Genomic DNA, 16465 nt, shown 5'->3' with positions numbered 1-16465 from the left:
AGATTAAAAGAGCCAGCAGATGGAAGATTTATTAAATTGTTTTTTTTTTAACTTTGGGGAAATCTTAACAGTCAAATTTTAGGTAACAACTCTTGCTGGCATTGCTGGCATCTTAATATGTTTTCAAGATGCCATGACTGAGCAACTGAACTGAACCAATATGTTTTTATTTATTTAAATAAAGAGTATTTTTCCTATGACAAGCTTCATTTGGTTTTTTATTCTTCCTTGTCTTCATATCCTCATTTTTCAACCAAAGGGCTGGACGGCTCATTTGTCTACTTCTCTTAGTAGGGGAACTGCAGTCACCATGTGGTCCATAATGCTATTGCGTAGTTGGATTCTTTATCCCCAGCTTTTTCTCCTATCTCCAAGTCATTTACTATATGACCATCATATCAACCCTTTTCAATCACTTCTCCATATAAATCTTCCAAACTTAAAGGATAGTTTTCATGACAAGCTGAGTTTGGAACTTGCCTCCAAAGCTACCTTTCTAACTCTGCAGAAGTCAGTTTACTCCCATGTTAAATCTGTTTTATTCTTTCTCACTCTGTTAATGGAGAAGACAATGGCACCTCACTCCAGTACTCTTGCCTGGAAAATCCCATGGATGGAGAAGCCTGGTGGGCTGCCGTCTATGGGGTCGCACAGAGTCAGACACAACTGAAGTGACTTAGCAGCAGCAGCACTCTGTTAAATTCAAAATGTAACTCCCTGGACCTCCCTGGTGGCCCAGTGATTAAGAATCCACTTGCCAATGCAGGGCACGCAGGTTCAATCCCCCCATCCGGGAAGATCCCACATGTCTCGGGACAACTAAGCGCATGCGCCATAACTACCGAGCCTGCACACCCTGGGGCCTATGCTCCACAATAAGAGAAGCCATCGCAATGAGAAGCCCATGCACCACAATGAAGAATAGCCCCTACTCGCCACAACTAGAGAAAGCCCACGCGCAGCAATGAAGACCCAGCACAGCCAAAAAGTAACAAAATTAATAAATTAAAATGTCACCCCTTGCCCTTCAACTATTCAAATCCCTGTTCTAGCTTTTTTAAAGTCTAATTCTTAATCCTCACCTCATTTAAACCTTCCCTGTCTCCTACCTCAACCAAACCATACCTTCATGAAGGAAGGCAGAATCACATACTGGCTACACCACTAGTCTAGGGCTGTTGTATCTAGGAGACACTCAAATACTTGGTGCTTTGCTGTTGTTCAGTTGCCCAGTCATGTCTGACACTCCATGATCCCATGGACTGCAGCATGCCAGGCCTCCTTTGCGTATCCCTCACCATCTCCCGAAGTTTGCCCAAGTTTATGTCCATTGCTTTGGTGATGCCATGCAGCCATCTCATCCTCTGATGCCCTCTTCTTCTACCCTCAATCTTTCCCAGCATCAGGGACTTTTCCAATGAGTCAGCTGTTCTCACTGGATAACCAAAATACTGGAGTTTCAGTTTCAGCATCAGTACTTCCAACAAATATGAAGGGTTGATTTCCCTTAAGATTGACTGGTTTAATCTCCTTGCTGTCCAAAGGACTCTCAGGAGTCTTCTCCAGCACCACAGTTCAAAGGCACCAATTCTTCGGCACTCCACCTTCTTTACAGTCCAGGTACGTGAACACTAGTAAGACCATAGCCTTGACCATACAGACCTTTGTCAGCAGAGTAATGTCTCTGCTTTTCAAGACACTGTCTAGGTTTGCCACAGCTTTCTTGCCAAGAAGCAGATGTTTTCTGATTTCATGGCTGCAGTCACTTTATTGGCAGTGATTTTGGAGCCCTTCAGTTTATAGCCCTTCACTTGGTGCTTAAACTGAACCAACACCCAATTTAAAACAGGCCTGAATTAGTTCCTCCTAAGATGTAATTTTTATTGCAGCCAGCTAATCCTTTTAAAACAATGAGTTTGGGATTTTGCTAGTTTACTGACTAGTTCAAGTAAATTTAGACTTTCAATTAAAAGAAGTTTTAGTCAAATGAGTATTTTCTGCCCTTAGGAGTCTTATCCCTACATAAGTATTTTCTAGATCTTTTCAAATGATCTTTTTTTTCCTTCAGTTAGAATAGGAGGACAAGTAGACACTTTTAGCATTTAGCACATTCCAGTATATTTTGTACAAAGTGAAGGGGTTGGGGGGGCTACTGACTTTCTCTCTGAGCTTTACACAATATAAGCAAGATTTACTCTTGTCTCTTGTCTAAGACCCTACATGTTTTGAATTTTTTAAATTATATTTTGGTATATTAACACCAGACCATATAAAAACAAAAGACTGTTCCCCAGGAAAATGGACTTAAAAGATAAAACTGTTTTCCTTTACCATATTTTAGGTATATGAAATCTTCCCCTAAAAGACCATGCAGTCTTAAATGGTTGTTGTTGTTTAGTCGCTCAGCCGTGTCCGACTCTTTGCGACCCCATGGACTGCAGCACACCAGGCTTCCCTGTCCTTCACCATGTCCCAGAGCTTGCTCAAACTCATGTGCATTGAGTCAGAGATGCCATCCACCCATCTTGTCCTCTGTCGTCCCCTTCTCCTCCTGCATTCAATCTTTCCCAGCATCAGGGTCTTTTCTGAGTCGGCTCTTCACATCAGGTGGTCTCAACTGGGGGACCACATAATTTTTCCTCCAAAATGGTATACTCCTGAAATTAAAAGAGGGAACAATAATTCTCCTGAGATAACAACCAGACAAATAAAGTCAACTACACTAGTCTAAAAGGATAAAACATCACTTATTAGGCAGTTGTGTCATTCAAAACATGGGTGCCAGATCTACTCAAATCTCACTTTTAAGAAGTTTGAGCCACTTGGAAGAAGGTACAATATAAGTTAATAAACACATCACATGTTTGGCTTCTAACATAACATTTGGTCAAACCAAAAAAACCAAACTAAATTAAGAAAAAATACTTTTTAAAAAAGCAAAGTTTTAAAAATAATTGCCTCAAAGCTTGCCTAGATTCCCCAAAGTCTTAACTATTCTCTCAAGCTCCCCTAACAGGTGGCTTACATCCCCATTTAACCTCCTTTCATTCTGATTTATTACTATTAAGCTATAATATGCTTTAGGAGAGGAATGATCTGACTATGCACTAGCCGTATGCCCACACAAAATCAAAGGTGATGAATGTGGAGAATCTATACTTTATATGCATGGTGGAATAAAGAGATTCAATACTCTGGGCCAAATATTTATACTGAATAAATCAACTTTTCAAAAAACTTGGTAATCAGGTTCACTCATCTTCACAGAAAAGTCCCATCAAGTCAATTTAAATTATGTTTTTGTAACAGCAAGAAGACTTTCTGGCTATAAAGTTTCTTCCCTAAAATCTGGTTTTAGGGTTTCTACTCTTACATTCACAGCATGAACTATGGGGAAAAAACTGTTAAGGCCCATTACTCATGTCCTAGATAAGTACCAAAACATATCTCCTTGGTTCCACATCTTTATTCTTTTGTTGGCCCATTCTTTATGGGCCTTTTTGTTCAGACTTTCCAAGCAGCTGTGTTATAAAAGAGGGAAAGAAAAGAATCTCAAACATTTTAGTCTCTTCTTCCCACGTAGTCTCTTACCAGATGGATGATGTCTTACAGGTGCTGCAGGCCCTGACAAAGTATACCTGTGCTCTCAAGTCAAATAATCAAATATCTACTAAGTTTGGGACACTATGGTAGGAATTACAGTGGCCATGAGGGAACAAGGTTGAGAACTGTAGTTAATATATGGCAACAGTTCTCAATCTTCAAAATCAGAATCAATTGGAGGGCTTTCCTTTTTATTTATTTACTTTTAATTGGAGGATAATTGCTTCACAATTATCCTTGTGTTAGGTTCTGCCATGCTGCTGCTGTTCAGTCGAGTCTTGACTCTCTGTGACCCCAGTCCATGGCTCTGTGACTCTGCCAGGCTCTTCTGTCCATGGAATCTTTCAAGCAAGAATACTGGAGTGAGTTGCCACTTCCTTCTTCAGGGATCTTCCTGACCCAGGGCATCTCCTGCATTAACAAGTGGATTCTTCACCACTGTGCCACCTGGGGAGCCATACATCAACATTAACCAGCCATAAATATACACATGTCCCCTCCCTCTCAACCTCTTGGAGGGCTTATTAAAACAAAGATTGTAGGGCATCTCACCCCTAAGCTTCTGATTCAGTAAGTAGGTCTGTAGCAAGGCCCAAGAATTTGCGTTTTTCTCAAGTTCTAAGTGATGCTAATCATGCTGGTCTAGAGACCACACTCTGAGAACAACTGGTATGACACAGTTTAAGTGCTGGGAGGAAAGGAGGGAATAAGAAAACATTAGCACTTAATTCCAGGCAGAGGTTAGGAGAAGGCTTCAAAAAGAAAATGACCCTCAGTTTTAAGCATTGGACATTCCTTAAAATAACATCAGAAGAATAGTAGAATTGGAATTATAGAACTGTTCCACTCAAGACTAGCCCTTTACACAATTTTTAGAAGGTGAAATTTCTTCAGCATAATTTTGCCATTTTACCATCTTTTCAACAATCTTTTAAGAGGTTTCCATTTTCTTGCCTACCTATTCATTACACATTAACAAATTCATCGCCAAAAGCAATGCTAACAACAGTTTGCAAACTTTGACTTACAATTTACATCTCAGATGCCAGCATCAGAAAAGGCATAACAGGCTAGTGTTGCTGAAAGAAAAAAAGTGAAGTTGCTCAGTCGTGTCCCACTCTTTGCAACCCCATGGACTGAAGCCTGCCAAGCTCCTCCATCCATGGAATTTTCCAGGCAAGGATACTGGAGTGGATTGCCATTTCCTTCTCCAGGAGATCTTCTTGACCCAGAGATCAAACCTAGGTCTCCTGCACTGCAGGCAGACTCTACAATCTGAACCACCAGGGAAGCACTGTTGCTGACTCCTAGTGAAAGAAATTATTTAGAAGTCAAAGGAAAAAAAAACAGAAAACAGACTACTCAGCAACTATTACAGCAATGTGGATTACACAATTATATAATATTTATGTATTAGGACACAGAAAAAGTCGCAACTGGTTTTTCATTTATCCTGTATCATCCTGTATTTGCAGAGAGGGGTGTTAGCTATTCTTTGCAAACTCTCATTAATGACTTTTTTAAACATAAATATATTTTCAGTGGTTCCCTAGTGAGAACACCTTGCCCTGTTACTTTGCCTGAAAAATTGTAACCAGTCCCAACTTTTCATTCTCAACAGCAATACTTCCCAAAATCTACCCTCACTAATAATAACATCTATTATGTTCCCCCAGAGATTTTTTGAAATATTTTACAACTGCACTTCAATAATTTTCCTATTCTAAGTTATACACTTTACAACCAATCAGAAATCATTATTAGATGAGAGAAATAAGACTTAGTGGATAAAATCTAAGTCCGAAACAAAGAAATTTAATGTTTTAGCTTTCTGATGGGCAAAAGTTTAAGTTTTATCAGGCTTTATGAAACACTGAAAATCTCTAAAGAATCTTAAGGAATAACTGGGACTCCAATCCTAAAAGCTGAGAAAAACTCATCTTCGAACAAAGTTGGTTTTTTTTTTTAATCATTGGCATACAGATCTGTCTACTCGTTAGTTCAGAGTCTTTATTTTTAACTAATAACTCTAAAAATATAATTTATAATTTAGGGTTAAATGCAAGCATATTCAGAGATAGAACCAGCATGGATCAGATTCAGTTTAGGGTATTAATCCCAGCTAGCCCTCAGAATGACCCTGTGTAAATGCCTTAGGCTCTCTCTCTCTTTTTGTTTCTTCCTTTTCAAATATATTCAACCTGGCTGGAAAATCAGTCTGAAAGAAAACTCAGCAGGGATTTCAGATAAAGCAGGAACTTTCTGGGTTGGAAAGGAATGAAAAAAAGCATTTAAGAAGAGAAAGACATGTGGTGCATTTTTATTTTAATATCTCCACCACTGAAAGACATGTTTGGTTCTTTAGTTTGTTTAAGTTGGTGGGCTCATTCACTGGTGCTAAATGGAACAGCTTTATCAGTTGAGGATCCTGTCACCTTGACAAGGTATTACTGAATGCAGTGAAGTCTGACTTTGGATTCTGGTTTGGTACTCACTCCTCGTCCTCTCAAGCTCTTAGCTCTTCCTTCTCCAGAAATTTCAACCTGCAGGTATCTGAATGAAAAGAACAGATGGGTCACAGTAACAGGGTCAACAATTTCACCAGATTACTGAAGTTTAAACCCTGAAAAATCACATTTCACTTTAAATCACACTGGCCCTGCTAATTCTGAATGAATGATTTGGTAAATCCAGAGGTTTAGGATTTCGTAGATTATTTAAGATATCCCTAACAATCTGAAACTGATTTGCAAAACAACAGCTTTTCTAAAATTGTTTGTGCTGAACTTGTAATGAAGCTTTCATTCTCAGCAATCATCTTTCAAGAAGCACTTTAACAGCTTGCCCCTTCTTTCATAGAAATCATCCAGGCCACCCAGGTGAAAGAATAGCTTTTGTAAATTCAAAACACTGTCTATCTCAGTGGTTCTCAATCCTGACTGCACATTAGAATCATCTGGGTAAGCTTTTAAAACTAACCCTTTCTGATTAATTTGCCTGGGAAGGAGACGTGACATGATATGTTTTAAATCTCCTCAAATGGTTCTGAAGTGCAGACACAATTAAGAAGTCTTGGGTCCTGCTTCCACAAATACTTTTATGTTCAGGGTCTTAACATGAACCAAAGGCTGTGAAGCATACTCTCTTCAGCTCAAGGAATGATAACTTTAAAAATTTTAAAAACAGGACTTCCCTGGAGGTCCAGTGGTTAAGACTTTCAGCTTCAAACGCATGGGGCACAGGACCTATCCCTGGTCAGGGAACTAAGATACCACAAAGCAAGCAGCATGGCCAAAAATAAAAATCCGATAATTTTTACATATTATTCATGTAAAAACATCCCATGACACTTTTCACTAAAGCCACATTTAGTTCATGCTGTTAGAATAAGTTCTCCTAAATAACATTTAGACTACATAAACCACTGAAATGGTCTAAAACCCCCAATACTTCAACACCCAAACTGACCATCCAGTCTGCCTCCTACTCTGAACAATACAAAAATTTGTCGTATCACGCCTTTTACTTCTTGCTTTAAAAAAAATATTATTACCAGATCTACCTGTAGTATCAATTCCTTCCCTTTTTTGTCTACAAATGCCACAAGTCCTTTTTCTCAAACAAAGTTCTCCCCGGGTCACTTTGGGCCCCAGTGTTTTTCTTCTAATCTTTCACCCACTCTGGGGCCTGTTTTCCTAACAACTTGAACACAAGAACCACCAATTACACTTTTTTTTTTTCTTCTTGGTATCAGGGTTTCCAGAACAAAGGCTCACAATAAATGTTTCATTTTCTACTATCAATTTATAACTTTCTGGTCCTTTCTACCTCCAGCTCTCTCCTCAAAAATCTCCTTTAATGGAGATGACTAGGGCATGCTGCTGCTGCTAAATCATTTCAGTCGTGTCCGACCCTGTGCGACCCCATAGACGGCAGCCCATCAGGCTCCAACGTCCCTGGGATTCTCCAGGCAAGAACACTGGAATGGGTTGCCATTTCCTTCTCCAATGCATGAAAGTGAAAAGTGAAAGTGAAGTCGCTCAGTCATGTCCAACTCTTCGCGACCCCATGGACTGCAGCGTACCAGGCTCCTCCATCCATGGGATTTTCCAGGCAAGAGTACTGGAGTGGGGTGCCATCGCCTTCTCCGGACTAGGGCATACATCCTACCAAACATTCTCCCATATACCATTATCGACTTTTGAACTTTGAAACTCTACCTACAAGGCATGCTAAACAAAAATTAGATTCCTGTCCTTAGTGGTTGGTTTTGGGGGGAAGTGGGGGGTGGGAGGAGGGGACCTCTTCTGTTTATCTCTTTTTCAATTTTCCTCTTCCCTCCCCTCAAAAATCTAAATTATCTTTCTCTTGCATCCATGAAATTAAAAGACGCTTACTCCTTGGAAGGAAAGTTATGACCAACTTAGATAGCATATTAAAAAGCAGAGACATTACTTTGCCAACAAAGGTCCATCTAGTCAAGGCTATGGTTTTTCCTGTGGTCATGTATGGATGTGAGAGTTGGACTGTGAAGAAGGCTGAGCGCTGAAGAATTGATGCTTTTGAACTGTGGTGTTGGAGAAGACTCTTGAGTGTCCCTTGGACTGCAAGGAGGTCCAACCAGTCCATTCTAAAGGAGATCAGTCCTGGGTGTTCATTTGGAAGGACTGATGCTAAAGCTGAAACTCCAATACTTTGGCTACTTCATGTGAAGAGCTGACTCATTGGAAAAGACCCTGATGCTGGGAGGGATCGGGAGCAGGAGGAGAAGGGGACGACAGAGGATGAGACGGCTGGATGGCATCACCGACTTGATGGACGTGAGTCTGAGTGAACTCCGGGAGTTGGTGATAGATAGGGAGGCCTGGCGTGCTGCGATCCATGGGGTCGCCAAGAGTCAGACACGACTGAGCTACTTAACTGAACTGAACTGGATAACTTGCACTAACATGGCTTCCTTCTCACCAGCATCAGTTGACCTCTAAGGTGTCCCATCCCCTCCTCGAGCGCTATGTCTCAGTGCTCATTCTAGTTTCTAAGATGGCCCCCACAGAGGCCGGGAAGGCAGCGCGAGTTCCACCCACGCAAAGCCACGGTCATTCCAGGTGCCGGAGGACCACCCGAGAGGAGGATGGGCGGAAACGAAGAAGGGAATGCCAAGAAGGCAGTCATCGGAGCGGCCCCCACCCCCACTCTCCCCGACGCCCAGCCCTGCGTCACAGGAAGTGGGGGCCCCACCCACTAACGTCAGAGGCCGGAAGGGAACGTTGCTGGGGCACGGGTGTGAGCGAAGGCGACGGTGGGGAGAGGAGAGCGTGTCTCCGCCGAGGTAGGAAAGACGCCCAGGTCCTGGCTTGGGGACCTCCAAAAACCTCACCGTTAGTGGACTAGGATACTTTCACCTTCTAGTATATTCCCTTTTCTTCCCGCCTTGTGGGTCCTCAGCAAAGGTGTTTAGGCAACCGGTGGGTCTGCCACTGCTTCGTCCCGTCGAGGGCCTCCCTAGCTCCTTAGTCTTAGTTTTTTAAGTTAGGCACCTTCCCCACCTTCTCCTATTTAGTCCCATTGTTTAAATAGACTCTTGACTTTTGTTTAAAGGAGGAAAAATGTTGGTTTTACTGAGACCCCAGCTCGGTTACGTGCTTCGGGCTACAACCAGCTCCCAGGCTTGACTGCTGAGTGCCCGTTTCACTGCCGTCTAGTACTAGGAAAAACGTGAAAAGTTGGTAACAGTTTGATAGTGATAGGACACTCACATGGACAAGGCTGAATGATGAGGCTGTGGTTTCCAGTGCCCTTAATCTACTGTAATTTAGTCTTTTTGTCCCCAGAGGATAGGGGGGCTTCCTGCAAGTTGCTGAATCTGGCACTGATAGCGCCTTTAAATGCCTTAAAATCAAGGAACATAGTGTTTGGCTCTTCCAATTCTCTCTTTATTTTTGTTGAAATAGTATGGAGTAACTATAACATATCAAAAGGAAGGTCAAAATTTCTTAACCCAGACATGAAAATTATTTTTTCATGGCAGTTTCACCAGTGATTGTCATTTACAAATAGGCTTTGCAGCAAATTACTAAACAAGTTCCAGCTGATCACTTGTCTTTCCTATCATAGGTTCCAAGACTGCTTATGTCATAGAATGGGGGGAAGGGGTGTGGAATTGTATGAGGAGAGCTTGCTCTAGGGGCAATAACTGTAAATCTAGCCAGTTTTAAGTTTACTATGGGGATGGTTTTATATAAATTTAGTCTTTTTTGTAATGATAAGTTTGTTTAATCACAGAGCTCAATAGGGGAGAGTCAGGTGGAAGAGGGTTCAAACTAAAAATTGTTTTTTAAACTTCCATATTTCTGTTACAGACTTATTCTTTTATGATTCTGTCAGCTATAAAATGGACAGTTCTTGAGTACTGACATTCAGAAATGTTTCCTCAGTGCACAGAGAGAATGAGTATTACCTTGAGAAATTTAAATAACCAAGTCTGTCTGGTTTAGCGTGGAGGCAGGGGAGAAAATAAAGCATCACTGGGAAAAGTGTGATACTTCCTAATCATGTTTAAGAAAAATCATAGAAATAGTAAACTGGCGTGTCTCTGGGCATACTGAATGGATTGACTGTACAGTCTGACATAGGCTTCCAGTGTTCCCAAGTCCCCAGGGGCAGGGGGAAGCAAGACTGGCAGCCCGATCATCCTGTATTTTTAAGGACTTGAGAACTTTAAAATAGTACCCTATTCCTTTGTTTATCCTGCAGTTTAAATAACATTCTTGTGGGCTTGACTTGCCCCTTCTAATGTTAAATAGCATCAAACCCTAAAGGATGGTAAAGTGACAAGGTGTTGTAATGGCGCTTAGAATTGACTGACATCCTCTCACCTGAATACAGTTTAAGTAGTAGTCATGTTTGGTTTTTCTTAACTGTGAGCCCTAGAATCTATTCTAAGAGTGTGAGTTAGGCAGTGATAAAATGGTCCAAAGTAGTAAAGAATGCCTTAAAGGGGAGAAACTAATAGGAAGAGGGAGGTGCTATAAGGGTTTTTTATATTAAACTTGGGTGACTTCAGTTCTAGTTTGATTCCACTTCTTAGGGCTTCTTTTGATACATTTTATTTCTGATTTCCTGATCCAGTTTTTTCTTTCCCCCAGCACTTTGGATTTGGCTCCTTAATTCCCAACATGGAAGAAACTTACAGTAAGTACTTCTTATTGCTCTTAGAAAATAAGTTAAGTTACTTACATGTAGCTTTCTCTCTGACAAGACTTTTAATGTGTTGAGAAAGATTCACTGTTTCGCTAAACTGCTGGGAAGAAAAAGTGGGACTGTTTTAGTAATGCAGAGAAATGTCCAAATTTGAAATAGGACCCTTGAAATTAAAAAGTATGAGAAGTCATCAAGCTTTGAGAAAGCTCATGTTGGGACACCTGTGTTATACTATATTTTTATTTATTAAGTGAATAATTTTCGTTCTTTAGAACTTCAGTTTCTCCTGTTAGTGACACAGGGATGGTAACCCCTGGTTTCTATTTTTTGGGGGTAATATGGTATACCTCATGTTGATGTGCATTGAGTTTTTAGGATTAAAGAAATCCTAGGGAGGATCCATCATAACAAATAGATTTAACAAACTCAACTTACATAAAGCTACCTGTGTTCTCTTCATATATCTGTAAAAAGGTGTCCCTAATTGATTATGTAGTGTAAGAATAGTTGAAGATAGACCAGAAAGACCATCCATGAATTAATTATCCTGCCTATGTAGAAGAACAGTAATCACGGAAGAAAACTGATTAGTTGTTACTAGCCAGTTTAACTTATTCAAAGCCTCTGTTATTTTATTGCATAATAAACTAGTGAATTAGTTGGAGAAGGCAATGGCACCCCACTCCAGTACTCTTGCCTGGAAAATCCCATGGACGGAGGAGCCTGGTAGGCTGCAGTCCATGAGGTCGCTAAGAGTCAGACACGACTGAGTGACTTCACTTTCACCTTTCACTTTCATGCATTGGAGAAGGAAATGGCAACCCACTCCAATATTCTTGACTAGAGAATCCCAGGGATGGAGGAGCCTGGTGGGCTGCCGTCTGTGGGGTTGCACAGAGTCAGACACGACTGAAGCAACTTAGCAACAGTAGCAGGGAGGATTCTTATTTCTCTAGTGATCCAGGAATCTCAATGGCCCAGAAAATCAAATGGGAGCTGGGAGAGCTAGGATCATACAAGGGTAGAACAAGAGAGGCCTGAAAAACCATTTCATTCAACACTAGAATTTTACAACTGAGAAAATGGAGCCTAGGTTAACTGATTTACCCCATGGTTACATTGTTGGGGACAGAGTCAGAACCAGAGCCTTGTATGTTGTTTGTATGTAGTGCCCTACTTGATACTTCTAGGCACTATGGTTTCTAGACCCTGACCAAGTTTGAGGAACATTTCAGTGGATGAAACTTGTCAACAAGGCTGCCTTTGTTTCTTACCTTGCTTTCTTGTTCAGAATCTCTTAAGTTCTAACTGAAAGATATTTTAGTTCCATTCTGCCTTCAAAGAAGAGTCCAATAGAACCTTTATCATCAACAGGTAGAAACTACATGGAAACAGTCTTTATTAAATATCTACTATAGCATGCCGAAGAATCACCTGGGATACTTGTTAAGACACAGGTTTCTGGAGCCCTCCCCCCAAATTTTTGATTCAGAAGGTCTGGGACTCAAGAATTTGCATTTCTAACACGCTCCCAGGTGGTAATGCTAATCTGAGGACCATACTTTGAGAATAATGGATCTAGAAGTCGGATTCTCCTTGATCTTCCCTTAGGGCTCCCTCCTTCACTTCCTTAATTTTTCTAAAAATATGTTAATTAAAATCTGAGATTTCTGTGTGAGATAGATACAAGAGATTTATATTTATTCTTGGAAGCTTACTACTCTGTTAAATTAGAAAGCATCATCTCCCTTTATGTCTCTTATTCTTTACTTTTTCCAGTGGTGATTTTTTTCTTAGAAAAATATCACTTGGTTCTTGTAATTATTGCTACATAGCACAGACTTTTTTAATCAGTAGATGTCTGTTAAAGAAAGAAGGAAATGGTTGATTTTGCTGTTTATTTAAAATTTTTAAGTTTGTGATTAAGTAAATTTAGTAAAATATATTGGCTTGTAAAGACTCAACTCCTTTAAGCATAGCATTTTTTTCTGTTAATCTGTGTCTTGGTAAAGTTTCACTGTTTTTAAGATTTAAAAAAAAAAAGAACCTGCCAGTATGTTAAGATAAGATCAGTCGGGTCCGAGTCTTTGTGACCCCATGAATCGCAGCACGCCAGGCCTCCCTGTCCATCACCAACTCCCGGAGTTCACTGAGACTCATGTCCATCGAGTCAGTGATGCCATCCAGCCATCTCATCCTCTGTCGTCCCCTTCTCCTCCTGCTCCCGATCCCTCCCAGCATCAGAGTCTTTTCCAATGAGTCAACTCTTCGAATGAGGTGGCCAAAGTACGGGAGTTTCAGCTTTAGCATCAGTCCTTCCAAAGAAATCCCAGGGCTGATCTCTTTTAGAATGGACTGGTTGGATCTCCTTGCAGTCCAAGGGACTCTCAGGAGTCTTCTCCAACACCACAGTTCAAAAGCATCAATTCTTCGGCGCTCAGCCTTCTTCACAGTCCAACTCTCACATCCATACATGACCACAGGAAAAACCATAGCCTTGACTAGACGGACCTTTGTTGGCAAAGTAATGTCTCTGCTTAAATGCATAATCTCAGGCCTCATCTCAAACGTGCTGAATCATAATCTATAGTCCTAAAGTGATTTAACACCAGGAATCAAGTTAAAGTGAGAAATACTGTTTAGAATGTACTTGACCTTTTCCCCCAACTGATCTAAAACTCCATAATCTGACAGATTCCTGAAGCTCTCCAGCTTCTGTTTAGTACCTCTTAGCTGATGATACTCTTGTCAGGTCTGGTTCCTCATTTCCGTGAAGTTTCCTCCATTTCTCACCATGGGTTCTGGACCCTGTCCAAGTGTGAAGAATATCTGAGTCTGTGCTTTTGGAGGAAGCTTGTCCATGAGGCCTACTTTGTTTTCTAAATTAAATTATATTCCCAAAAAGTCACTCAAGATTTTTGCTGATCTCTAACAATGTAGAGAGGTGGGATGGGGTGGGAGGTGAGAGGGAGGGGAACATATGTATACCTATGGCTGATTCATGTTGATGTATGGCAGAAACCAACACAATATTGTAAAGCAATTATCTCCAATTAAAAACAAATTAAAAATTTTTTAAATGTTAAAAAACAGGTAAACCAATTTAAGGGACATTCTAAAAAATTTTTTTGCTGAGAAGTTCAATAGTATTTGTTACAACTTTAAATTCATATACTACTTTGTGCAGTACTCCTAGGTATCTGCCCAAGGAAAATACTCATACAGTACACAGATAAGTATATATTAGATTGCTAGCCACAGCATTTATATAATAGTAAAAACTAGAAACAACATAAATGTATCAGTAAGGGAACTGATTAAGAATCTGTGCTACATCCATACACAGCAGGGAAATGTTTCTTACATTTCACTGATATAGAAGGAGCTGTTAAGTTTGTTTGTTTGTTTTTTAAAGAAAAGCAAATAAAATAGTTACAGGAAATCCTGTCACATGCTACACTCTGAGGACATTGTGGTAGTTTAAATTAATCACAAAAAGTTAGAACTGCACATGGAACAACAGACTCATTCCAAATAGGAAAAGGAGTACGTCAAGGCTGTATATTGTCACCCTGCTTATTTAACTTATATGCACAGTACATCATGAGAAATGCTGGGCTGGAAGAAGCACAAGCTGGAATCAAGAATGCTGGGAGAAATATCAATAACCTCAGATATGCAGATGACACCACTCTTATGGCAGAAAGGGAAGAGGAACTAAAAAGCCTCTTGACAAAAGTGAAAGAAGAGTGAAAAAGTTGGCTTAAAGCTCAACATTCAGAAAACTAAGATCATGGCATCTGGTCCCATCACTACATGGGAAATAGATGGGGAAACAGTGTCAGACTTTATTTTTGGGGGCTCCAAAATCACTGCAGATGGTGATTGCAGCCATGAAATTAACAGACGCTTACTCCTTGGAAGGAAAGTTATGACCAACCTAGATAGCATATTAAAAAGCAGAGACATTACTTTGCCAACAAAGGTCTGTCCAGTCAAGGCAGTAGTTTTTCCAATGGTCATGCATGGATGTGAGAGTTGGACTCTGAAGAAAGCTGAGCGCCGAAGAATTGATGCTTTTGAACTGTGGTGTTGAAGAAGACTCTTGCGAGTCCCTTGAACTGCAAGATCAGTCCTGGGTGTTCTTTGGAAGGACTGATGCTAAAGCTGAAACTCCAATACTTTGGCTACCTCATGCGAAGAGTTGACTCATTGGAAAAGACTCTGATGCTGGGAGGGATTGAGGGCAGGAGGAGAAGGGGACGACAGAGGATGAGATGGCTGGATGGCATCACTGACTCGATGGACATGAGTTTGAGTGAACTCCGGGAGTTGGTGATGGATGGACAGGGAGGCCTGGCATGCTGCAATTAATGGGGTTGCAAAGAGTTGGACACACCTGAGCGACTAAACTGAACTGAATCACAAAAAGACCACATGCCATATGATTTCACTTATATGAAATATCTAGAATAGTCAAACTCATAGAAACAAAAAGTAGAATAATGGCTGCCAGAGGTTTCAGGGAGGAGGCAATGGGAGTTATTTAATGGGTATAGAGTTTGTTTTGCAAGGTGAAAGTTTCTAGAGATTGTCTAGATTCACAACAATGTGAATATAATTAACACCAATAAACTGTACACTTTTAAATAGTTAAGGTGATGAATTTTGTTATTTATATTATTACCATTAAAATTTTTAAATTAAACATAAAATTGAAAAAATTTTAATCTTTAAATAAAAGACCCGTTTAGAGCAGACCTAAGTTATCAGAGACCAAAAAGTAAAGCGTTTTAGTAGGAAGCTATCATTATTAACTCTGATGTATGCCACTGTATGGGCAGTAAAATGTGTATGAATCATAAAGTATGTCCAGTCTGTCAGCTCCTGACATGGCCTATCATTTGCTTGTGATGAAATGGATTAAATGGAGGAAAACTAACAAGAATTTAATCTGTATACTCTTCCTGTGTATCCTGAAGCTTCAGAAATGTGAAAGGATCACTGCTCAGAATGAGCCTGGTTGGCATAATAAACCTGTTTGTCCTTTAAGACTTTTCATTCCTGTTCATTCTGTCCTTCAAGTCACCTTTCTGACTCATTTGCATCACGATCATGGTTTGCAATTTATCCCATGTTTACCACTCTTCCAGGGACACTGTTTCAGTTCCCCTGGCTTCTGATTTTCATAGCAGTCTCTTGGTTTATAAGCTTCTTATCAAATGTGAATTGTTTATCTTATTTCACTTTTATTATTGCCTTCAGTGGTGGCAACAGCATTTTATTAGATTGCCTCTTGTCCTCATAATATATTCAAAATGTACTTAACTGTTTAACTTCTCTTCTTTAACCAAGATTCTTAAAATTTGGGGCTCAGCCTGGACATTTTGCAGAACCTAAGAGTAGTTTTACATGTTATGAGAAACTTCTCTAGTGTCTATTAAACTATTGAAATGGAGCCTGAAAGTATAGTCTTCTAAGGGTACTTTTAAATTGCACAATATAGGTTAGGGGTTGGCTTTCTCACAGTAGCCTCATATATCTGCAGTTGTCTCAAACTTAGGAGGTTCTATTTTTGCAGATTATTCTTTCTACTTTTTATCTGGCCAGTTTCATGATCATCAGATTAAAGAATTCTCTGGGGGTTTTTTTCTCATTATGT

At 40.2% G+C, this 16465-nt stretch overlaps 1 protein-coding gene and 1 long non-coding RNA gene across 8 annotated transcripts in view; one reads left to right on the top strand and one right to left on the bottom strand.

Annotated features, from left to right (window-relative positions):
* Positions 1–1816: 1816 nt before the first annotated feature.
* Positions 1817–9536, bottom strand: LOC129655065 (uncharacterized). 6 transcript variants are annotated; one of them, XR_008715742.1, is made up of 5 exons: positions 8981–9536; positions 6099–6156; positions 4156–4291; positions 3592–4050; positions 1817–2657 (listed from the first exon to the last, which is right to left on the bottom strand). It is a non-coding gene; the product is annotated as an uncharacterized LOC129655065 (long non-coding RNA). The 6 variants fall into 6 exon arrangements; XR_008715746.1 differs by lacking the exon at positions 8981–9536 and adding an exon at positions 8569–8704; XR_008715741.1 differs by lacking the exon at positions 8981–9536 and adding an exon at positions 4632–4682 and having other exon boundaries at positions 6099–6465.
* Positions 8810–16465, top strand: part of GTSF1 (gametocyte specific factor 1) — a 24823-nt gene continuing 17167 nt past the window's right edge. Inside the window, exons 1-2 of one of the 2 annotated variants that reach the window (XM_055584963.1) lie at positions 8810–8932; positions 10749–10794. In XM_055584963.1, the coding sequence (XP_055440938.1) occupies positions 10779–10794 (16 nt within the window). In that variant the 5' untranslated portion in view covers positions 8810–8932; positions 10749–10778. The remainder of the gene's footprint in view (positions 8933–10748; positions 10795–16465) is intronic. The other variant, XM_055584973.1, reaches the window with a different exon arrangement.

This window comes from Bubalus kerabau, chromosome 1 (assembly GCF_029407905.1).
Source record: "Bubalus kerabau isolate K-KA32 ecotype Philippines breed swamp buffalo chromosome 1, PCC_UOA_SB_1v2, whole genome shotgun sequence".
In the NCBI taxonomy this organism is placed as follows: domain Eukaryota; kingdom Metazoa; phylum Chordata; class Mammalia; order Artiodactyla; family Bovidae; genus Bubalus; species Bubalus kerabau.
This window is presented reverse-complemented; position numbering and strand designations above follow the sequence as displayed.